Below are 26,368 nucleotides of genomic sequence, written 5' to 3'. Positions count from 1 at the left end.
TGGATCTCTTGTCAACCTTGTCTGTTTTGAAAACCTATCAAACGGGAAATGATGTTCATTAGAGACGGAATTATTAATATTTTAACTTGGGTTGAATTTCTTTTAATTGATGTGTTAATAAATAGTGAAACTGTAATGCTGGTTGAAAGAGTAGATTGTGTAGATTGTGTAGATAAGAGTAGATTCTGGTAGAGGTGGGTAGATTGGCGCAATATTGGCAGGCATATAGAGTGAATCCATTTTCATATGTGATACCAAATTTTAATAGTATTGTTACTTTGTATAGAAAAGAGCTAGAGCAAGCAGGAAGAGTTGTAATGGTACCTGTTTACCTACAGGTCTTATTTTGTTCGGAAAAGACAGCTCAAGTCATGGTACCTCCCACAAACCAAGACATTCTGTATTTTCTGTTGATTTCTTTGTTGAGCAGTTCAAAACAAACCAAAACGTATTGAATAGCTCTAAAAAAGATAAAGTGGAGAATAAAGAACGAATCAAATAATAATTATTTTTGCTTTACAGGCCAACTACTAAAGCAGTCAATTTTGATATATAAAGAAAGGGGTGGAAAGAAGCTTAAGATATCCACAACAACCAAGCTTAGCAAGTACAGACCAGAAGAATATAGAAGGGACCACGTCCACGTCAAAAGGCGTTTGAATTTCGTCTTATCATTTCCTAGAAGCTTAATCATTTGAAATGGGAATTGATGTTGCAAGATTTTGTGGGGACATTGATGGAGATCTCCTTTGTCCAATCTGTTCATTTGTTTTAGAAGATCCAATTCAGGTTTGTGCGTTGTATGGAACTGGCAACTGTGTTGCCTCACAAGGTCCAACATGCGTAGTTTTTTCGGGCATCAGCAGATCATTTGGGGAACGATAGCAGTACAAAAACAATTCCCTTTGCTCAAGATTTCAAAACTAAATATCATGGAGTTCATTAATCAACAACATGTTGTCAATAGCACCTTGGTTTATCTTAACTTATTATTTAGTTCTTTTATTATTATAATTTTCATTTTTTATTTTAAACTTTCTTTTCACTAAAAAAAATAATCAACTTTAAAATTGTTACGTCATTTGATTATAAAGTTATCTTATTGTTAAATATTTAATTACTATTATTAATATTATTATTTAGTTCTTTTGAATGTTCCGCTGAAAATAAGGAAACAATTGAGATTTTTTTTTTCTTATGAGGACAATGACACCAGACGATGCTTTTTATGAATCGGTACCAAAAACTAGAAAATTTTTAAAACTCAAATCAAAGCCGTTTTCTCTGCAAATCGGCAATAATTTGATAAAACACCACAAAAACAGCTACATGTGTCCATCCCTTTACACTGTATTTTGTTGTGTAATGCCGTGAGTTAGAGGAAAATACCACACAATTTTCTCATGTTACCACATACCATAATAATGCTGCAAAGTAATTTTTATCACCCAAATTTATACTGAAAAATTACTGTTGTCACTGCATTTATACCACATACAAAATCTAAGTAATACACTGTATTGTGTGTAATATATATCGTTCACTTTTGTCTATGATTTATACCGCGTAATTTTGCAGTAGAGAAAAGTGGCAAATATTTGCTCACAACTTCTAGTCACAATTAACAGATTACTACTAAACCACTTTGGCCAGATGGGGTTCACTTGCGCCATTTGGGTGCTTTTGAGGTGGTTGCACATTAAGTGTTTTATGTTATGAATCTTGTCAAGAATGAAATTCTAAACAGGATACAGCAGTAAATGCTTAACTCTATTACAACCATCTGACGTTTGCTAAATTACCAGGGAATGTGAGCAGGAACGTCGATTCTACGCCCGCTATGCTAAATAGATTTTTGCAGTGACATGTATAATGACAAAAAAAAAAAACTACCGATGAGAATGAAAATGAAGACAAAACTTTTAAAAAAATTTTGGGGGATTTGGAAGAAGAGTTCACAGTTTTCTATAAGTTAAATTAAAAAAAAATTTCTTTGTGGCCTGACTTTGATAATCATTTTGAATACTAATCGAAGATAAATATCATATTTGATTAAAAAATTAACAAAACTAATTCGAAGGTCATTAAAAGGGAAAAACAAATAAAATAACAACTGGTACTGTTAAGGGCCCTTGCCAAACAATCCAATGAGCCCCTTTCAAGGTTTGTACAACCACTCTTTCTATAAAAACCGTGTATGCCCCTATGGCATAACTTACAGCCCTTGCCCTGAGGAATTTGAGGGGGGGGGGGGTTGTCATCCTCAAAGACTTAATTTCCAGAACTTTCACCTACGTTGAACAAAATGGCTATCTAAAAATTTTATTGGATGTGTTTTGGAAAATCATGGGAATGGGAGGGAGTCTGGTTGCCCTGCAATCACTTTTGATTATTAAAAAGGGCACCAGTCCGTTCAATCGAATAAGCACATTTCAAAGTACAACTCCTTGTATTCGAAGTGTCCAGGTCTAAAAACAAAATAAATAATAATAATTAAAAAAATGATATATTGTGCCCCCATCACTTTTTACTTAGGCAGTGCTATGGCGCTGCCTATGATTATCGACTTTGGATACGTTTTAGTGGCTCATGAGCAGCTTGGCCAGAATGAGAGAGGGTAGTGCCCTCGTAATACCCTCTCTTTAAGGGACTTATATGGCAGATGGAGGCCAGGGGCCCTGGAACCTTTCAACGACATAGCCTTTAAAAAAATTCTTAACAACATTCACGTAAGGTTTTTTTTTGTCAAAATCAATTAAAAAAAACTTTATCCGCAAAATATGTTTTTAAAGTAAAGTAAAGCTTCATAAAACAAAAAATTAGCATAAATAAATAAAAATAATCTTCAAAGTAAAAAAACTATGGAGTCTAATAGAAAAAAAAAGAGAAACCAAATAACTGAATGCTTGCAGCTGCCAACTTTTGTTTTTAAACGCCACCACGGAGACATTATGATGGCCAGCAAGTATAATACACAACTAATTAACCACCTTTACCAAACATATAAGTCAACACCAAACAAGAGGTTACTTGCAAAAGCTGTCAAAATGCCCTGTCAATGTTCAAGAGAGTCAGTAATTCTTCTCTGAGCATATTGTCAAGAACTGGAATAGCCTCAAAATTGAAACAGTGACTTCCCCGCAATTGTTTTTCAAGTCTGGACTCATTGAGTCTAATAATATTGTAAAATAGTTCATGAGTTTAATTATAATTCTTCCCTTGTGAAAAGTGTTACCTCCTTATTACCTATCATGAGTGGTTAAATATCTGAATCATTATTCCAATCCTCTCCTATTCACAATGAAGAACCCCAAGGTGCACTCCTAGACCTCTTTTTTCTCATTTCTTATTTAGAGCATTGTTAAGGAATTTCCTGACAAATGAAAATTTGTTCATGACCTTATGGTTGTTAAACTTGGTTTTGAAATTAAATTAGATACGCTATGGGCCTCCTCAGTGACATTGCACAAAATGCTTCAAACTTGGACATGGAGTAAACCCATCTAAATACATGATATACATTTTTACTTTGTGAATGTAAATGTTTGAAAATTATAAAAATTTGACACTAATTTTACACTTTGCTATATTAGAAATTTCGAATAAACAAATCTCTATCTCTTTTTCCAACCCAGGCTAATAAATTTGTATATTAAACCTTTTAAGTTTTTACAAATAGAGGATTCTCAGACAATCTGAGTATACTGGTAAAATTCTAGTCCATTGATCCCACATCTGATGCCATGTAATAATAGGCTAGATATGATTAATACCACAATATATATATATATATATATATATATATAATATATATATATATATATATATATATATATATATATATATATATATATATATATATATATATATATATATATATATATATATATATATATATATATATATATATATATATATATATATATATATATATATATATATATATATATATATATATAGTAAAATTCTAGTCCATTGATCCCACATCTGATGCCATGTAATAATAGGCTAGATATGATTAATACCACAATATATATATATATATATATATATATATATATATATATATATATATATATATATATATATATATATATATATATATATATATATATATATATATATATATATATATATATATATATATATATATATATATATATATATATATATATAGCTATTTGACCTTCGATCAGATTATTCCCATCATAATGCACCAGTATTTGTCATTGCGTGCGCGCGAAGAGGTGGAGTCATTAAGAAAGATCTAGATTGGTTTGTTTCAACAATCTTTTATGAAGAGTATAGGACATTTCGCCGCTGTTCGTTTTTATACTGTGATTAATATAATTTTATAATTGTGATTAATTATATGATAATAATGTGATTTTATAATATTGTGATTAATATAATTTTTATACTGTGATTAATGCAAACAAAATAGTTTACAAAAATCAATGTCACAAAATGGTTACATGAAAAACAAGTACTATAAACAAGTATTGTGAATTGGGACTGCTTGGCAAACTGCCTCCGTGATGTGGGTGTGAAACTGGCCCAGCAATACAGATACTCTTTTTTAAAGACCCGTATATGGCTATAGTCTATAGAACTTTCATCGTGGCTAATGAACCTTCTTGCTTTATTTACAAGTAGCTAATCCTCAGCAGTCAAGCTCATAGCCTCCCACAAATTAAACCAGCAAACCTAATCTCTCCATCATAACATCCCTTTTTTAAAAACCCTTATAGTTAGTTTATCATCTTTTCGCTACTTTTCTCCTTTGTAATAACAAAGTTGAGTTTCACCAGACAAATGTACCCCACTGCGTTTCAGTGTATATTTGTATGTAATTTTTGTTTTGTTACGGGGATACTCTATTAAATTTTTATTTTTATTTTGAATGTTTCTTTACATGCCTCTGTATAATTAATATCTTTATATTCAAGGCTCCAATATGTGAACATGCGTTTTGTAATAGTTGCATTACTGAGTGGCTAACATCAAACCAGACTTGTCCTATAGACAGAGCCAATTTAAGCATTGATGCTCTGAAGCCTGCTCCAAGGATCGTGAGGAATATTCTTTCTAGGTATTTATTTCATTATATATTGCAAATCTACACAAACTAATTTATAAGAGATCATAGACAGAATCGGTTTTATAAAGTTTGTTTTTCCTTGTAACCACCAGCATCAAAAGAACAGTATTGGAATCCCCAATGTCAGAAACTCAAACTCTGGGCTTTGCACGCTCACAACCACAATATCATATGAAGATGTTGAATGGCTCACTTAAAGTCATTGATCGTATCTACATGCTTTTTTCTAAGTTTTTCTTGATATTATCATTGTAAAATACAATCACTAACAAGGCTAGGAGGTGTGTCACTAAAGACGTACTCTTTGGTTCTATTTCTGGAGTTGAAAGGCTAGGAATTGCAATAAGTGCCCCGCCATAAAAAAGTATGATTGAAAAGATCTTGTCTGGAGGTCAACAATACTCCTTTTTGTAATCCTTCCCTCCAAACCCCCTTAGTAGGCAAAATCAACAGAAAAAAGTTTTGAAGAAAACTGCCAAATGAAAAAAATAAAATTTGATCCAGGAATTAAAAAATATCGCTTATGTTTAGGTTAAAAGCAAGTAAAGGATATGCAATCCTGAGCTGTTTTTTTTACAGCAGCCTGTAAATTACAGCATTTAAAGAACAAACTGCAGTCTCTTATTGATAATTTAGTGTGCATGCTAATGCTTATCAACATCACGAATGTTCAAGGATGATGGTACTTGAAGCGATGATATACAATAGAGGGCATTCTTAACCTCCAGAAAAGGAGTTTTTCACTATGGTGATTAGGGTGTGGTATGCTTCTTGTTTTTTATTCTTGAAACATATTTTAGTGATTTTTTTTTTCATTTGGCAGTTTTCTTCAAAACCTTTTTTGTAGTTATTGCCTATTAAGGGGGTTTGGAGGGGAGGTTTATAAGACGGGGTACTGTTGACTTCTAGACAAGTGTCTTTCAATCATTGTGTTTATGGGGGTAGCCTTACTCTAATTCCCAGCCTTTCAATTCTAGAAATGGAACCAAAAAGATGATTTTTAGTGGGGTTTGGCACTTTACAACAGTACTATCAAGAAGAACTTACAGAAAAGAATGCAGATGTGATCAATGGCTTTAAGTGCACCATTCAAGATCTCCTAATGATACTGCGGTAGCCTGCTTGCCCTGATGAAAATAAGAGAAGAAAAAACAAAAATCATCACTGCTAGCCATGCAAAAAAAACAAAAAACTACTTTCTATGAGGCTATGGGCTCAAAACCCAGTGTTAAGGTTTTTGATTATGGGGACTCCAATAATACACTTTTCTATTTGATCTGCCACCTTCTTGAGGGGATTCAAGCTCTTGAAAAATTTTCTAAAAATCGTTTCTGCAGTAAACTTTTACTATTGGAATGAACCTATATGACATTTATCATTACTGTACCACTTTAGGGAAATCTTTGATTTTGCAAAGCGAGTTGAGATGGTATGCAATTTTAAAATAGATAGGAGGTAAAAAATAAATTATTAATGACTCACATTTGGTGTACCTTACTTTTAGCACTAAAAATTCTCCCAATATTCCATATGTAAATTTTGGTCGGTAATGCTGATTACTTTGATGAGTGTGACGGTATTTTTTACTGATAAACTGCAAATTAACCCTGACCCTTGGTTCCACCTGTCATCAGAGTTGCAGCAGTAGTTAGTAACCTAGTCAGAGACGATCACGTCCCTTAGTGAAAAATACAATAGCCCATAACTCCTAAAAATATGGTCAAATCGAAACAAAAAGTACACTGTTAGAACCGTCTTGTCCAAAACTCATGTATAGGAAACTTACCGTCCCTTGGCTTGAATAATTAGGAAAATATATTGGCTTGTTCAAGTCAATAACTGTTAAAACTAACCCTTGAGGGGAGATTTTAGATTATCCCAACAGTCATAGATGGCTCTCAAAGCTAGAAAATGCTGTTATTGCTCTAGACTAGTAAAATTAAGCTATCCTGAGTAATACCATTAAAATTTTAACAAACATTTTTTTTTTACCTAGGTTAACCTTGACCTATACCAACCAGACGCTTGGATGTCCTGCAATTTTGACATTGGAAAAACTTGCAGCACATCTTCTAGAATGTAATTTTGACCATAAAAGACTTGTTACTTGCCAATCGGGATGTGGATTTTCTATACCTTTTGAGGAATTAGTAAATCACAACTGTGTACAAAGGTTGAAGATTGAATTAGAATCGATGGTAATTATTCAAAAAGGAAATGAAGAAAAAATTTCAAAGTTGGAGTCAGAATTGGACTTACTTAAAGCAAATCAGAGGGTAAATCAGGTGATTCTTTATTGCTCATTGGGTAGAATCTAGAGGGAGAAACTTTTGCACTTCCAGTTGTTTTCAAAGTTTTGTCTAATGAATAAAACTTGCTTGAATATAATGAACCAAGAATCTGGGATTCTCTGATTTAGTAAAGAGGACAACCACACCGTTATCAAACAAAACCAATGTAAGAATTGCAATAAAATTAGTTTACATTGAGTGCAAGAAGAAGAACAAAAAATTATAAGTGAATAACGACATCTCGTAAATATATTCTACATATGTGTGCAAGGACTGATTTTAAAGTTATCAGGAGTGGACACTACAGGAGTGGGCTACAAGGGAAAGAAGGGTTTTTGAAAAAGATTCAAAATATAAAACATTTTCTGTTAAAGATTTCGGGGAATATTCCTGCCGTCCTTAATGCAGGACTAGTGTTTAGATGAGAAATCAACACGCCAAGTTAGAAAATCTGTCATAGAATGTGACTTAATTTTATTTGACAGAACAAGGAGAATATTGATTTCTACAAAAAAAAAACTGAAAAAAATTTATAGTTTGTCCCTCTCTATAAATATGTCTTATTAAATCAAATTCCTCTCTTCTGCTTTTGATGTTCTGCTCTTGAATATTGCAGCAAATATAACATGCTTTTAACAAACGTAGCTAATATTGATGTAACACAGAACATGCGCGACATATTAAGAAAAAGTGCACAGCCATGACGCTTTGGTGGGGTAGATACAAGGGCTTCACCTAATGTTGTTCCTCAAGTTTTAAACCTAATGTTGTTCGACAGCTGTTGTTCGATAGCAATTTCAAATTTTTTGGGTGCAGTTAGGCTACGTTTATTTCCGGTCTAATTAGTTTGGGAACCAGCAAAGCTGTTTTCTAGGTTACGTTAGATTTAAGGGAGCAAGAAAAACACAAAGGTTTTTTTTTGTTTGTTTTTTTTTTTTAATAAAAATAGTAGTTGGTGTCCAATCATTGTTCTATTATTAAGTATGTATTAAGGTTATTGAAATGGACCCATGTAGCCCCAATCTGTCATTCAAAAAAGGTTTAAAACAACAAATTTCACACATAATTTTTTACTTTCCGACCCTCTCTACGAGATATCATAATCGATCAAATCTACTGTGACAACTTTTAATTTTAATAGGCTGGTATCATATTTTCGTTCCTCCAAAATTAGTTTTTGCGCATACAGTCGCAAGTCTGCAATTTCTAAACATCTTCCAGGGACTCCCCGTACATCGTTTTCAGTTTTATTTCCAAATACCTCCCAGAGAAAAATTTAAGGAATGTTAGTTCGATATCTCGCCGCTAAGGGATTTGTGGCGCTAGTGTCGCTATACTGCAGGAAATTTGAGCTCGTAATCCTGCCGCTAGGGTTTCATATCGCTAATTTCGCTTAAATACCCGAATTTTTAGTTCGCAACCATATCCCTAGGGATTAGTATCACCAGTGTCGATATAATAGGTGCTTTTATAAATTTCTCGTCACTAGGAGCATTTCTTGAGCTTTTGTCTAAAAGTACAATAGATTAATAAAAGACAAGTAAGATGTGTGCTCCTAGCCCCACCAAAAAACATCATTCTCGGGGGGCAAATACCCCTTCTTTAAGAGAAAAAAATTACACTATATTTGAAATCTGTTTCATAGCATTTTCGACTAGACTTTTGACACATGGAAAAGATAGTAAATCTTATGTGTTTATTGTCTGGCCCCTAAAACTAGCAAGGAAGAATTTAGGGATCACTTGAGCACTATGGTAAATAGAGAGTAAAGAGAGTGAATAAAGACAAAATCTGAAATTTGATCTCGAAGGAGGTCCCTGAACTTTGACAACTCGATGGGGGGCCTTTTTGAAGAAATAAGAGAGGATTGACATTTTCGGGGCTCGCACCCCAGGAACTTTTACTTTGATTTCCAACAATGAATTACGGAAGTCCACAAATGGATTTCGTACCTATAGGAGCCGATGAAATCCTCAGGGTTGCCCACTTTAAACAGACTTCCTATATTCACCCCCCTTTCTTTTTCGGAAAAATGAACCTTGATTCCTTAAAAATGAACATGAATCAATACTTTTTTAAAATCTTTATTTATTTTTTTTTTAAATGAGACGCATGTATACATAAAAACGTTAATTTTGACTAAAGTAAAAAATATAATAAAATCTTAAAAAATTTCAATTCATAATACAAAAATATTAAATTTCTAATGACCAAATTTCGTTAAAGTAAAATGTAAAAAAAGTAGAATTAGTTATACTAAAAAAAATTAAACAGATATTTCCTTCAAAAGCCTATTTTAACCCCTTCACCCGCTGCACTTGGATCCATTTCTGGGGGGTTTCTGTCCTACGGGTGATGGAGTTCGGTCTGCACCCCCTCCGTTCCAGGGAGGGGCCGGAGTTCGGTCATGCGCCCTCCCATTCCGAGGAGGGGGCGTGTTCCGGGAAGGTGTCCTGATCTCAGCCAGCTAATAAGGGGTTAAAATGGGCTTTTGAAGGAAATATTTGTTTTTTTTTGTGCCTGTTATATTAAGCACCTAATATATTGACACTAGCGATATGAATCCCTTGCCATAGGGTTGGGAACTAAAAAATCGGGTACTATAGTGACACTAGTGATATGAATCCCTGGTGGTGGGATTGCGAACTAAACTTTCCCGCAGTATAGCGACACTAGCACCACGAATCCCCTAGCGGCGGGATTGCGAACTAAAATTCCTGGTTTATCAATAATAAAAAAAAAATGAAAAAGGTGTTTTATCGAAAAACACTCAAAAGACGTTAAAATGCTCAAACTCTAGTAGGGTTAACGTCCGTATACTCAATACTGAACATAAAATTTTTGAAAAAGATAAAAATGAAAATAAGATAGAACCCATATGTTTACATACAAGAAAAAGGGTCTGATAAATAGTCTTCTCAATGCCGCGAGGACTCGGCTATCTTCCCATACAATTTGGTGAGAAATACCCTATATCTCAATGCATTGTGTCCACAACCATCCTACGCTCCAATGCAGTATGTCTGGAGCCCCCTGTATTTGAATATGTCGTGGAATAACCATGCCGGATAGGATTTTGTGCCAGAAAAAAGGAAACGCATGTGCTGGATAGCCTGATTTGTCCGGAACCATTATAGCTAACCCTATTATCAATTATTATTTATTTGTTACTACTATTGATTTTATTTTATCTATATAATATCATTTATTTTGTAGTATTATTATTTTTCTGTCGTCCTTCACACAAGTTGCAAAGCCCCTTTAAGCCTATTAGAGAAAAAAAAATGTTTCCAAATTTCAGTTATCAATTATTGATAAAAGGATGTTTTTTTAAACAATCATTGTCAATTTGAAGGTCTAGTTTTGGTTGTCATACATAAATACAACCAAAATTTATTTCTATTCTGGTTATGTATAATGCTCTTAGGTAAAGAACGATGTGGGCACAATGTTTTTTTTTTTGTTTGTTTTTTTTTTTTTTAAGCCGAGCACTTCTTATTGAAGGAGTTGTCGTAGAAACTTCGAAAAGGGGTCATTCGATTGGATATTGGAGTGGCTAGTGCCCTTTTTAATAGTCGAAAGTGATTGGAGGGCAACTAGCCCCCCCCCCACGCCCATCATTACCCCAACACATCCAATCAAAATTTTGAGATAGCCATTTTGTTCAGCGTAGTTGATTTCCAAATAGAAAATATGGTTGTTGAGGGGGACACTCCCCCACAAACCTCAGGGTAAGGGTTTTAAGTTATGCCCTGAGGGCATATAAGGTATTTATAGAAGGCGAAATCGTAGAAACTTCAAAACAGGCTCATTCGATTGTAAATTCAAAGGGATAGTGCCTTTTTAATAGGTGAAAATGATTGGAGGGCAACTAGCCTCCCCTTGCCCATCATTCCCCCAAACACATCCAATCAAAATTTTGAGATAGCCATTTTGTTCAGCGTAGTTGATTTCCAGATAAAAACATATGTTTTGAGGAGGAACCTCCACCACAAACCTCAGGGCAAGGGTTTTAAGTTATGGACTGGGGGCATATAAGATTTTTAATGAAGGCAATGTCGTAGAAACTTAAAAAATAGCTTATTCGATTGGAAATTCAAAGGGCTAGTGCTCTCTTTCATAGTTGACAGTGATTGGAGGGCAACTAGCCCCCCACGCCCATCATTCCCCCAAACACATCCAATAAAAATTTTGAGATAGCCATTTTAATCAGCGTAATTGATTTCTAGATAGAAAATATGTTTTTGAGGAGGACACTCCCCACAACCCTCCGGGCAAGGATTTTAAGCTATGCCCTGAGGGCATATTAGAAAGATGTTGGCACAATGTACTTTTTTTTCTTAAGAGCTGGGCATTTCATATGGAAGAGGTCGTCGTAGAAACTTCAAAAGGGTCTCATTCAATTGGAAATTGAGAATATTAGTGCCCCTTTTAATAGTTGAAAGTGATTGGGGGAGCAACTAGCCCCCTCACGCCCATCATTCCTCCAAACACATCCAATCAAAATTCTGAGATAGCCATTTTGTTCAGCGTGGTTGATTTCCAGATGGAAAATATGTTTTTGAGGAGGAAACTTCCACAAAACCCTCAGGGCAAAGGTTTTAAGCTATGCACTGAGGGCATGTAAGGTTTTTATAGAAGGCGCTGTCGTAGAAACTTCAAAAATAGCTCATTCAATTAGAAATTCAAAGGGCTAGTGCTCTTTTTAATAGTTGACAGTGATCGGAGGGCAACTACCCCCCCCCCCCCACATCCATCATTTTCCCAAACACATCCAATCAAAATTTTGAGATAGCTATTTTGTTTGAGCGTAGTTGATTTCCACATAGAAAATATGTTTTTGAGGAAGATACTCCCCTACAACCCTCAGGGCAAGGGTTTTAAGTTATGCCCTGGGGGTATATCAGGTTTTTAAAGAAGGCGTTGTCATATAAACTTCAAAACAAGCTGATTCGATTGGAAATTCAAAGGGCTAGTACCCTTTTTAATAGTCGAAAGTGATGGCACGGCAACTAGCCCCCCCCCCCCCCACGCCCATCATTCTTCCAAACACATCGAATCAAAATTCTGAGATAGCCATTTTGTTCAGCGTGGTTGATTTCCAGATAGAAAATATGTTTTTGAGGAGGAAACTCCCCCACAACCCTAAGGGCAAGGGTTTTAAGCTATGCACTGAGGGCATATAAAGTTTTGATAGAAGGCGTTGTAGTAGAAACTTCAAAAATAGCTCATTCAATTAGAAATTGAAAGGGCTAGTGCTCTTTTTAATAGTTGACAGTGATTGGAGGGAAACTAGCCCCCCCCCCTCCTCACATCCATCATTTTCCCAAACACATCAAATAACAATTTTGAGATAGCTATTTTGTTTGAGTGTAGTTGATTTCTACATAGAAAATATGTTTTTGAGGAGGATACTCCCCTACAACCCTCAGGGCGACGGTTTTAAGTTATGCCATGGGGGCATATCAGGTTTTTAAAGAAGGTGTTTTCATATAAACTTCACAAAAACAAGCTTATTTTATTGGAATTTCGAAGGACTAGTACCCTTTTTAATTGTCGAAAGTGATGGGAAGGCAACTACCCCCCCCCCCCACGCCCATCATTCCCCCAAAGACATCCAATCAAAATTTGAGATAGCCATTTTGTTCAGCGTAGTTGATTTCCATATAGAAAATATGTTTTTGAGGAGGACACTCCCCCACAACCCTCAGGGCAAGGGTGTTAAGTTATGCCCTAGGGGCATATAGGGTTTTTATAGAAGGTGTTGTCGTAAAAACTTCAAAACAGGCTCATTTGATTGGAAATTCGAAGGGCTATTACCCTTCGTAGAGCGTAGAGCGTAGAGCATAGTTCACTTCCAGATAGAAAATAAGTCAGGGCAAAGCCGTCAGGGCAAGGTTTTTAATTCATACCTTTGGGGCACATAAGGTTTTTATAGAAGGCGTTGTCATAGAAACTTCAAAAAAGGCTAATTTGATTCGAAATTCAAAGTGTTAGTACCCTTTTTAATAGTTGAAAGCGATTGGAGGGCAACTAATCCCCCCCCACGCCAATCATTTCCCCAAACACATCCAGTCAAAATTTTTAGATAGCCTTTCTGTTCAGCGTAGTTGATTTCCTGATAGAAAATATGTTTTTGAGGTCACTCCCCCACAACCATCAGAGCAAGGGTTCTAAGCTATGCCCTGAGGGCATATAAGAACGATGTTGGCACAATGTACTGTTTAGTATTTTTTCCTTTACAGCTGGGCACTTCATATGGAAGGGGTCGTCGTAGAAACTTAGGGGGCTCATTCAACTGGAAATTGAGAGTTCTAGTGCCCTTTTAAATAGTCGAAAGTGATTGGAGGGCAACTCAGGGCAAGGCTTTTAAGTTATGCCTTGGGGGCATATAAGGCTTTTAAAGAAAGTGTTGTCGTAGAAACTTCAAAAAAAGCTCTTTCGATTTGAAATTCAAAGGGCTATTGCCGTTTTTAATAGTCGAATTTGATTGGAGGGCAACTAGCCCCCCGTGCCCACCATTCCCCCAAACACATCCAATACAAATTTTGAGATAGCCATTTTGTTCAACGTAGTTGACTTCCACATATAAAATATGTTTTTGAGGAGGACACTCCCCCACAACCATCAGGGCAAGGATTATAAGTTATGCCCTGGGGTATATAATGTTTTTATTGAAATCTTTGTCGTAGAAACTTGAAAAAGGGCTCATTCAATTCGAAATTCAAAAGGATAGTACCCTTTTTAATAGTCGAAAGTGATTTGAGGGCAACTAACCCCCCTTTCACGCCCACCTTTTGCCCAAACACATGCAATCAAAATTTTTAGATAGCCATTTTATTCAACGTAGTGGAAAGTTTTGGAAACTAGGTATTTAAGGATGATAACCCCTCCCCCCACAGCCCTCAGGGCACGGGTTGTAAGTTATGCATATAAATTTGTTATTGAAAGTTTTGTCGTAGAATCTTCAAAAGGGCTCATTCAATTGGAAATTGAAAGGGCTAGTGCCTTTTTTAATAGTTAAAAGTGATTGGATAGCGACTAACGCCCCTCTCAAGCCCACCATTTTCCAAAACCCATCTAATCAAAATTTTGAGATATCCATTTTGTTCAACGTAGTTGAACGTTCTGGAAATTAGGTCTTTTAGGATGATAACCCCCTCAGAGCCTTCAGTGCAAGGGTTGTAAGTTATACCCTTGGGGCATATACGGCTTATATTTAAAGTTGTTGCATAAATCATAGGCAGCACGATCGCAATGCCTAAGTAAAGAACGGGGACACTCGAGAACGAGACAAGAAACGGGGACTAAATATAGAGGAGGACACTCCCCCACAACCCTCAGGGCAAGGGTTTTAAGTTATGCCCTGGGGCTTATAAGAACGATGTTGGCACAATTATCATTTATTATTTTTTTTCTTTTAGAGGTGGGCACTTCCTATCGAAGAAGTTGTCGTAGAAACTTCGAAAAGCACTCATTCAATTGGAAATTGGAGTGGCTTGTGCCATTTTTAAACGTCGAACGTGATTGTAAGGCGACTAACGCCCCTCTCTTGCCCATATGTTTAACGTAGTTGAAATTTCTGGAAATTCGGTCTTAGAAGATGACAACCACCCTAACAGACCTTAGGATAAGGGTTGTAATTTATGCCCTGGGGGCATATAAGATGTTTATAGAAAGCGCTGTAGTTTCCAAAAGGACTCATTCGATTAGAAATCGAAAGGCCTAGTGCCCAATTAATAGTCAAAAGTGATTGGAAGGCTCAACATTTTTATAGTAGAGATCGATGTGGGTATAATGTATTATTTTTTGTTGTTGTTGTTGTTTAGAACAGGGCACTTTGTGTCGAAGGAGTTGTCGTGTGAACTTCGAAAAGGGCTCATTCGATTGAAAATAGAAAGGGCTGATGCCCTTTTTAATAGTCGAAAGTGATTTGACGGCAACTAATCTCCCTCCCACGCCCACCCTCCCGCGCCAACCCTCTCATTTCTGATCTTAAATTTTAACCAAATCAAGATAGCGTAAGTGTATCCAAGCTATCAAAGAAAGTAAACAGATTTTTTGCGAATGGTATCAAGTTTTCCATTTCAGGTCAACTAGAGGAGGTATGAAACTAAATTAAACAGTACTATTACTGTCCAGATTTTTGAAAGGGTGTACGATGGTAAATATTGCTAAAAAAATTTTCCCCAGCGTACAAACAGCAGGCCAAACTATAAAGTCTTAAAAAACAAAGATTTAAAGCATTATTTTCTTTTTCCCTGAAAAGACTATGTCAATATAAAACGAACAGAAATAAATTTAAAAAAAATTTCCACAAAATAAGTTTTTCAAAGAAAAGTAAAGAACTCCATTGAACAAAATATGAGCAAAAACAAAATCAAATAATCTACCAAGCGTGAAACTACCATAAATCAGCATCGATACATCAATGAAACCCAAAACGAACAGAAATTACAATAATTAACCGAGTCAAACTCAAAACGAGCAGAAACTAACATACGTTGGGCGCAAAACCCCTATGCCTTCCCGAGGCCAGAACAAAATTTGCACTTAACTGAAAAAATATAAATGAATGTGCATTGTCAGTTTATTATACATATACTGATATTTAGTAATCAAAATGTTAATATTATTTGATTTATTAAAGTTATAAAAGTAAAAACATTTATATTTTTTCAGTAAAGTGTAAATTTTGTTCTGGCCTTGGGAATTTTTCCCCAGTAATCATATTCGCCTTACATATGTTGTTACATAATTCAGTAGCAATAAGACGGGTCCCATTACACATCCCTTCTGAAATATCTAAGGTACGCAAAAGCATAACTGTCGTATTTTTCTTAATTTTTAAGTAATGTGGTGGTAAATCTGCAGTGTCAATTGAATTGAGGAATTCTTGAGTAAATTCAATTCCTCCTTTTTCTTTATCTTTTACAGAATCGTAGCTTTTATCCGATTTGCATTCTCGTGGAAGCCGATCGACATTTTTCACATTTATTTTAATAATTTCTTTGTTGATTGAAGCTAAAATAACTCGATCCTTCATTAAATCGAAACTTTGTTTAGACAAACATTCCCCAAATACTTCCTCAATTAAATTGCCACTGGAAATTATATTTTCATTAATTATAATTTCATTAAGTTCATTTTTAGGAAGGTTTCTATTTCAGAGTTCGAGGATGTACTTTACAAATGCTTCCTGTTCAGGACGGCCCCGCATTTTTTTTTCAAAGGAAACATGTTTGAAATTCTTCCAAAGATGACTATATTTTATTAATAAATCGAGTGTTTCACTGCGGTTGGTTCTGTGTTGAACTGATAAACACTGTGGGACATCACCTCCAACAATTAAAATTTTCCCACCAAATGGTAGGTGTGCGTTTGCAACGGATCGTAACAACTGATCCATATTTTGTAAGCCATACGTGGAAAGCATGTGTGCTCTGTCAAGTAGGAAATCATCTACTAAAATTCTAAACCTCTGCTTGAACCAGGTCTTATACAGGAAACAGAATCTGAGGAAACTGGAACTTTCAAGTCAAAGGTCTTGTTGTTGTTACTCCAAATGACAATAAAGTTGCTGCTATTCTTGTTTAAGCCATACAAGGTCCATCTATGAAAAAAATTCATGTATAGGCCACCTGGTCCATCTATGAAAAAAAAAAATTCCTAAAATAATTAGGATCATTGAGAGCCTTTAAAATATTGTCAACAATGGTCAGCTGTTTTCCTTGCAGAATCCGATACATACTATCTCCAGTAGCAGCTGACTCACTAGAATTAGAAAATTCCAAGCTTTGGTCATTTTCGTAGGTCTCAGTGTTGTCCATACCGTATCGTTCCACCCAAAAACTAAAATTTCGACCTTCTCTTGCCATCGTATTTAACTTCGATGCAATAATACGATCAGCACGCTTTACTGCAAGATCTATAGGTAAATTATTTCGTCTTGCATGCAAACTGAAATCCTCTGCCAACTGTTTTTTTAATATTTCCCAAAGAGCTTTTGGATCTGTAGGATTACCAAAAACAAGAATCTCTGTGAAGAGTATTCGCATTACAAAGGCATTTTGGACAGTGTCAATTCTTTTAGGGCGTCGAACCGCTGTCTATCGTTGAATTAAAGGCCATGACTCAGGCTTGCTTTTTTGTATGTGGAATATACAACGTTATCAACTGTTTTCAGATCTTCAAAACTTGTTGCATTTTTCACATGATAAAAAGTACTCGTAAATAGAAGCACTCAGGAAAAGCCGGAAAATTTACTTTGTGAATTCGTCGAGTGACACGTAATTGACGAATTCTTTCTTCCCATGCACTGTTATTGCCATTCCATCTATAGAGTTCAGGCATTTTCCAATAATAAGAAATTCCTTCTTTTTCATTTGTTTTAGTGCCTTGTTGTGTTGAAAATACGCTTCCAATATTGGGCCTTGTTGTCCAATATCTACCAAGTCTCCTTGGGTTTTGCTGATATTTTACATTTGATAATGTCCTTGCAAATGAACATTTAAACGTTAAACGACATAGCTATTTTTCTGGATATCGTAACTAAATAGTCGCCAGTATGCTTCAGAAGGTGTAATGCAGCGTCCTTCTACATAGGTTTCTTCTTCATTGTAAACCATGCAAGGTATATTTTCGACAATCGTTATTGAAGCACAATAATGTCCCTTGTAGATGAATTTATATTGATACTTTACCGGACCTATATTTCCTACATATTCGACATTTATATGACATTGGTATTCTTTCAGCATGCGAGAGTCATATATGGAGACATGACGATTGTCACGAGTAATTCGGTGATTATTAGAATCTTTTCGATAAACAGCACGATCATGTGAAATTTCTTCTCTATTCATTTCGTCTAATTTGGGATCACAACGACGTCGATTCTTCGGTTTTTCAGCATCCACTAGGGATGTGACTGAATTGTACTGCTATGAAAAACCGAAGCGGTACTGGAATCTTCCATTTTTATTAATCATAATTTGCATTTGGAATTAGATTCCCACACGGATTATGAGTCATCCACTTTAAGACTAATTCTCTTAATAATGGATCGTTGGAATTTGGAATTTCAGCTGAAATAAGATCATCAATTTCAACAGGATTATGGATTCGATCCTGAGGACTCATGATCAATAGCAAGTTCACGTTTTTGAAATTCAATCGTATGCACATTTGCTACCACCTTTCCAGGTATTTAATCCTTATCAATTATCATTGATTATATCGTCATATTTCAGTTTAGCAATTTGAGAAATGAGATCGGGACGATCTTGAGGGGACTGTTCTATAATAGAGTTATCATCAAGTTTAATACATGCTGCTTCTTTAAATTCAGGTCAATCGGATTGCAACTCACAGTTATAAAGAAAGCTGGGGGTCCAAGGTGACAAAAAATAGTCAAGGCGTCTTCAAAATGTTCAGTAAAGTAGCGTGTTGATCCGATGAATAATGACGGCACTATAACTTTTTCACCAACAAATGCATCTTTTTTCCATGCTAAGTCTTTAAGAAGTCGTTTAACACCTACGTAGTTTTCACCCATAGTAGTTTTCTGGTTAAATTTTATCCAATTATTACGAGCACGCTCAACACAAATAACGGTATCAACAAGGTACTGCTGGAAAAGTCTTTCACCAAAATATAAAGCATTAAAACCAATCCTACACAGATCGGATTACAGCTTGCACAGAAAGGCTTTTCGCATGTTCAGGTCGAAAAGCGATGCGATTCCTTGCTAATTCAAGCCGTGTTATATGTGGACGACTTATATACGGTGTTTGAAGTAGCATACCCCTTGGCCATCCTGAAGTTCCAGCTGGATAGAACATTGGGTTGGTAAAGGGCTCCACACGATGGTCGGTATTTTTTAAATAACAAGATTTTGCCACGTTGTTTTACAATCATTTCATTTGGTGGAAAACTGTGGTCAGCATTAAGAGTAAGCACAGTGCATATTTCATTACATTCAGGAGGGTTAAACTGTCTATAATCACATCATCTGGCAAAGTAAAAATGAGCTGCACATATGAGGCCGGTGTCCCAACGAAGCAGCAAGTTGATTTGCTTCATCCTCCACTTCTCGCATTTTTTTTTTGTAACCTTTGGCATAGTCGTTTGAATGTCTCAATATTTCTTCCAAGAGATTCATTAGATTATGAGAGATCCCATAATTTAAAGGATATGTGAGGCGATCCTCAACAGCTTCATTGGGGTCTAAAAAGTGCATTTGGCCATATGAAGGTGGCTCAATTTCACCTTCAGTAGTTTGTGACGGATATGCCGCTAAATTGATTTTGTGATGAATTTGTCCAGGTACTTCAAACGTAAATATTTTCCGACTATCTATGGCTCGATCATCGCTTACGCTGAATGTAGCTAGAGCAAAACACGAGTTCAAGTTTTGAATGGATTTATGAAACTCTTCAGACAGCTAGTGACGTCCTTAAAAAGGCAAACCAATTCATTTTGAAATTGATGTGGTGACATTGCAACTCGACCATGCATTCAGCCAACTCCAAAGGAATTACCTTTGTTTTCTAATCGTTCCTCTAGAAAATGGAGGGCTCCATAGTGAATACAAACAATGTTGAAAGATCCCAATGATTTATACGTAACATTTACTGAGTTTATGGCATCTTTGTATGTATGTACTTGGTTTTGTGCCACACGTTGTTGGTAACGAAGATTACGACACCGCTGTTCTTCTAACCACGTGTCTTTGATCTTCATTTTCATTTTTGATACGCTTTAATTGGCAATTTTGAAGATTATATATATATGCATATATATATATATATATATATATATATATATATATATATATATATATATATATATATATATATATATATATATATATATATATATATATATATATATATATATATATATATATATATATATATATAGCATTATTTAAGTTGAAAAAATCAAATAATTAGTTAAATTGTGAACACTCGTGAACGAATATTACTGAATAAGCTGCTAATAAATAATTTTTATGTTTCCAGGGTATGGTATTTACTACAGATAGCAGATGGTTAACAAAATTTGAGACTGTTACGGGTTCATTTGCAATGAACCCGTATTATCTCTTTAAATCAGTTAAGCTAAGACCTGCGAATTGGATGATAGAGGTAATTTTATTCCTTGAATATGCAAGCCATCTTTCTAAATTCTCAACCGTTTCTTCCTCAAAAATCCCGCATTCAAAATTCACGCATGTAAATTGCAACCGATGCCTATAAACACAATTTCGAAGATTATAACCCCTAAGATTGCTCTTCAAACCAAAAGCTCTGAAGAGCTTTCTCATTATTCCTGGTTACTCTAATATTGAATAACTGCAGCCGATAGCAACAGTCATATATATTGGTGAAGTTTGAATTACAGTCATATATATTATGGAAGTTTGAATTTTCCAATTGCACTGAAGTGTAGATATTTGCTTAAATAGAGATGGTTAAATAAGAGCATATTTTGTTTTGCTCATCAACATATTGATCTAACAAAAAAGTTCAGAGAATTAAGAAATCTCCCTTCGGTATGTCATTCAGAGTTGTCACCAAAGACAGTGAAAATAAAAAATTACAGCACCAAATAGATCAAGAAGGCATAACTTTGCTTTGAAGAAAAGGAAACTAAGCCACAATTGGAACCACTGATTATCGCTGAACAATATAGGAGGTAGTTTTTTTCCCGAGCTAACCTATTGGCATTGACTTAGCTAGCAAATGAAATAAATTTTACTAATCCAGTCAATTATTTAGTACTTGACCCGTTCTATTGCTTTTTGAGAATCATAGATATTGGCGGGTAATTTAATTAAAAATTATCTTTATTGGCTTTAAAATTTTTTAATTCTTCTCATTTCTTTGTTTGCTATTTGTATCAGTTCTCCGCGTTGTTCGTCTTTTTAATTCTTCAAATTCTAATTTTTATTTGCTTCATTCTGTTGGCTTCCACGCTGTTTATTTTTATTTGAGCTGTTTCCTTTACATTTCGTTCAGATAATGTTTCCTTTTAAGTTTCCTATGTTTAGTTTACTTAAAATAGCAAAAAAAATTACTAACCCCCAACGGAGACGTACAGCTCGTAAAGTTGGATATATTAAATAGATTTCAGTAGAATAGATGAAACATCTTCTAGGACACCAAGGACAGTGAAAATAAAAAAATGTTTTTCCCAGAAATATAAATTATTATCAAAGGTTAGTTTTAGTATATTTTTATTAGAAACTGTTCTATTTAATTCAATTTAAGCTGCAAAAAAAAACGAAAAAAAACGCTAACCCCCCAACTTAGAGCAGAGCTTTTTAAGATAAATATATAAGTAAAATTCAATAGAAAACATATTATCAATGATACATCACATCTCATAATTTGTTAGGGAGCTGAAAGACTGTTAATATTTGAATTTTTAATATATGTAAACCGTTGTTGAATTTAAATGATTAGTTCTGCCTATTCTTTTTTGCGGCAAAATGTTTTCACGACATTATGTGGCAACACCAATAAAACTTTGGCAGTCTTCTAAAATGTTAGTTAATTTTAAATAACTTAAGAAAAATTGTTGCAAATTGCAGTTTTCAGGTGTGAATTTACCTAAGGAACAGAGTATAAAATATTTTTCATTTTGATATCCTTGGTAGTTCAGTGCTCGCCTTTAAGCATTCAAACTTTATCAGAGCTTTTAATTTTATGGTGTTGACACTGATGCTTGATAGATCCTTCCTTAGGAGCAATGAACAAGTAAATATAGGGCTATAGAATTGCCTACATAAACTTTACTGCTAAGACCAAGGGGAATCTATGTTTATAATGTATGCCGCAGTGACAAAGAGTTGTAGTATGGAGTGCCACTAAAGTTTAAAGAAAATAGGACTTGCTTTGAATTCTATTGCTATTTTAGTTTTCATTTCATAACTTGCCTTTCATGAAATATACAACTTTTTGAACATGGGTTTGAATTTTCTGCTATCAACATTGATTTTCACCATCAATGACCTTTTTTACACATACGATTTTATAACAAAACCAGGGACCGAGTGACGCTCCGTTTCCTTGTACTGTATTTATTCTTTGTCATTTTTGTCTTTTTTTTGTCTTTGAGTAGACCCATCCAAATTAGTCAGGGGCTATAGGCCAGGGGCATAACTTGCTAGGCCAGGGCTAAGACTAGGGATTTGCTTCAAACGAGTTTTATTTTATTAAATATTTCTTTAAGAATCTCAACGGATTTTTCTTTTTAAAGGAAGCCAAAAAGTTGCTATCCGATTCTGGCTGCCCTTTGGAGATGGTTGAGGCTCTAATTGATAACTCAAACGAAAGTCGATGGCCTCTTGGCATACGGTCCGCTGATGCTCGAAAAAGAAACTGGGATCGAATAAAGGACTATTGCTGTCGGTTCACATATATCCGCTGTGAGAACGGCCGTTATATCTATGTGTTTATAATAATGGCATCAGATAACACTCACATGAACCAAGACTTTTTTGTCATTAATCCTGGATTTTTACTCATCACAAAGGAGTTTTCGGAGTTGGAAAAAATAATATGGGAAAAAATCAGCAAAAAAAAAGCAAAAAACATTTGGTACCAAGCATCTTAAGAATGTGCAGCTCTCCTTTGAAATTGTAATCAATTAATTTAAAAAAACTTTTTCAACAAAACGATTTTCAAAAAAATTATAGAGCCTCATTAAAGCATAACTGAGTTGAAATAAAGGCAAATAATTTTCAAAGCGTAAAATTACCACAAATCACCATCAACAAATAAATGGAACCCAGAACGAACAGAAATTACAATAGATATCTGAGTCAAGCTCGAAACGAGCATGAAATCTTGATGAGTAGGGCTAACAACCTCGATAGCTTCGGAATACCAGAATGAAATTTGTACTTTACTACAAAACAAATGAATGTGGATGATAGTTTGATATACCGATATTTATTTCTTGAAGCCATAGTAATTTTCAATTTATTAAAGTAAAAAAATTAAAAAAATTAAAATGTATTTGTTTTTATTAAAGCGCAAATTACATTCTGGTCTTCAGAAAGCATGGGGGCCGTTAGTCCTACTTATGCTAATTTCTGCTGGTTGGAGTTTAACTTGGTTATTTATTGTAATTTCTGTTCGTTTTTGGTTTTATTAATCTATTGATTGCTTATATGCCTTTTTGAAAACCTATATACATTATTTTTTTTTTTTCAATTGCAGCTCCCCCTAAACGATCCCAAAAAGTTTCACTATAATACCCTTATTGTCATTATTTGCAGTAACTGTAGTAGTAGTATTGATAGTATTACAGATAGTACCTTCTGGCTAGTTTTGAAAATCTGCATGCTCATAGTTCGTTTTGAATTAGTAACTGATTGTTATAGATATTGATTTAGTTATAGATACTGATATTTACTCCTCGAAGTTTTCATAGTTTTTTATTTATTAAAGGTAAAAAATTGAAAAAATTTAAATATTTAATACATCAATATTTAGAATTTGTTAATCAAACACCAATAACACCTTCAAAATGTGCAGCTACAAATTTAAGGCATTTTAAAGTTGTTTATTTAAAGTAAAGTGTTGAAACTAAGAATAGGAAAACCAAATAAGAATTTCTAGTAAGGGGTATTATTGAAAAAGGCTGTGAGCGTTTAACGTTACTAATAATTTAATATTTGTATTTAATTTTGAATACCAAAACTTGTACTTAATAACTATAAGAAATTAAGTTTTTTTATAGCAAACAATTAAATCAATACAATGTTTTCTGGTAAAAAAAAATGAACAAAAAGAAATTATATAACAGAAAGAAACGCTTTTGTTCTGTGACAAAACGTAAAACTAAATACTTTTTATTATAGTGGCTTCAGATATCGACTCATGGATACTCAGAAATACTAAATTTGATTTGACATATTAAATTTGATAGCATATTATCGGGTATACCCTGTTTCAATGTGTTTTCCTTCTTATCTATAAAATTATGTGCACTTTCTTATTTATTGATAACTTGGGATGTTTAACATCAAATTTCAAAACAATACATATTTGCAATCACCATAAAAAGCTGTTTCTTTGATTTATTGCTGTTAATATTTATGGTCTTATGCCTTTGTTATTGGTAAAGGCCACTATTTACTTACCATTCATTACTATGAAGATTTTTTTTTATTTAAACCAAATAATGTAGAAAAAATGTTTGTGGAGAAGTGTAAAAGGGCATTCAGTCAAAAATAAGAACTCATTTTGCCCCTGTTGAGGGTCAAAACCAATTTACACACAGCCAACCATGAGCCAACACACATTTTTTTTTATCAGCTTTTATCCTTCAATGATTTTTCCTACATGGCTCAGTTAACTTTGATTTCCCCGAAGCTGCTTTATGGTCCAAAATTTTCAAAGAAAGCCCCACCCCCTTACTCCCCCCTATGGATGCCAATGGGAACAATATAAAGAGCTGTTTACCAGCTTATTTGATAGGCAGTTTTGATATCAAGTGCCTTGTGTAATTAACAAAAATTAATAATGTAATAAAATACGATATTTGACAAAAAATCTCCATCTTTATAATGAAAAAACAAAACAAACAAACAAAGGTGGATATCAGCATTTCTGCAATGACTCGTCAATAGTAGTAGCCATAAGACAACCATTTATCTCTGATATATTTTCGTCTCAATTGAGCTAACGAATTGGACTACTGAACCACTCCATCATGATGCAATAACTTAACAGTAGTTCCCACCAAATGATTGTATTTATGTGTTACTTAAGGAAGTTTTAAGAAAAAAATCTTAACACTTTGTTACAAATATTACCTTCAAGAAAATATTGAATTTTTATAAATCTAAAAACATTTTAACTTACAGCTTTTCTAATTCCTTATAAATTGCGCACGTTTCTCCGATGTTCTTAATTCCTTTAAAATTTAAACTCTTATTAAATGGATTTTTAAATAGTACATCTACGAAATAAACTCATACTTATCTGAAAATTAGTTATACACATGACACTTAGAATAAGCTTAAGATGGCTGGGATACGTATCAATTTACACTAATTTGCAATTTACTAATTTACAACTTACACTAAGAAAAAGATAATAGGCAATCCTGCCTCAATATTGTCGCCAAGTTGCAAAGCTTAGCTTAGAGAACCGGGTCAATTTTTGTCAGATATCGGTTTCTTCCACAACCTTTGCAATTCATCACTCTTATGCGCCCTGCAGAGAAATTAACATCCATGGGATAACACGAGCCAAAGGAAACTTTTTTTTGCAATGCGAATTCTTGGGAATGTGTCATGCTGATAAAAAAGGAAATAAAGACATTGCTGTAACCTGTAAAACGAAAAAGAGTGAAATAGAGTCAAGATGATAGATAGTTATGAGATGAATTTTGTCTGGTAAATTTGATATACCTTAATGCTAGGAATGAAGGTTTTTGGACTAAATCCCTAGATACGAATTTGCTGCTTCTAAATAAAAAAAATCCTCATACAATGAAATTGTATGAGGCTTTCCATACAATTTATAAAAGCAACCCTGACTTGGCTCAAACTTAGTTAGGATTCAGGATAGATTTCGATCCTAAGTATGAAATCCAAATTGATCAACTAAAGAAAAATTAGCGGGATGAGACTTAAATCTTATCTACAGTGTTATATTCAATTCTTCGCGCTAGTAATAAATAGTCTAAAAACTTAATAAAAGTATTAAATTCTAAGTATAGAGTAAAAGCCAAACTATGCACGTTGAAAAGTTTCTTAAAGGAAAAATGTAAAAGGTAGTCTTGGATCTCATGTTAACTCATTTCGAAATAGAGATTAGAATGTAGAAATTAAAAGCCAAAAAACACGAATTGTAGCTTTTTGGGGATCCTCCGGGTAGGTTCGTATTTAAAATAAATGTCTTATGAAAGTTGAGACGTTTGTCATAACAACATGACAACATAACTTGTGAGA

The 26,368-nt window shown here is 34.3% G+C and overlaps 1 protein-coding gene across 4 annotated transcripts in view; it reads left to right on the top strand.

The window, feature by feature from the left end:
* The first annotated feature begins 410 nt into the window (after window positions 1-410).
* LOC148945837 (E3 ubiquitin-protein ligase NRDP1-like) overlaps window positions 411-26,368 on the top strand; it is a 198,427-nt gene continuing 172,469 nt past the window's right edge. Inside the window, exons 1-5 of one of the 4 annotated variants that reach the window (XM_089098095.1) lie at window positions 411-789; window positions 4,950-5,092; window positions 7,098-7,299; window positions 20,418-20,543; window positions 22,660-22,828. In XM_089098095.1, the coding sequence (XP_088954221.1) occupies window positions 700-789; window positions 4,950-5,092; window positions 7,098-7,299; window positions 20,418-20,543; window positions 22,660-22,828 (730 nt within the window). In that variant the 5' untranslated portion in view covers window positions 411-699. Of the gene's footprint in view, window positions 790-4,949; window positions 5,093-7,097; window positions 7,387-20,417; window positions 20,544-22,659; window positions 22,829-26,368 lie in introns of all 4 variants that reach the window. The other 3 variants (XM_089098094.1, XM_089098093.1, XM_089098092.1) reach the window with 3 other exon arrangements.

This window comes from Artemia sp. Qi Xiang Cuo, chromosome 12, assembly GCF_049724085.1.
Source record: "Artemia sp. Qi Xiang Cuo chromosome 12, ASM4972408v1, whole genome shotgun sequence".
NCBI lineage: Eukaryota > Metazoa > Arthropoda > Branchiopoda > Anostraca > Artemiidae > Artemia > Artemia sp. Qi Xiang Cuo.
The sequence above is the reverse complement of the archived record's forward strand: the minus strand, read 5'-3'. Positions and strand labels throughout refer to the sequence as shown.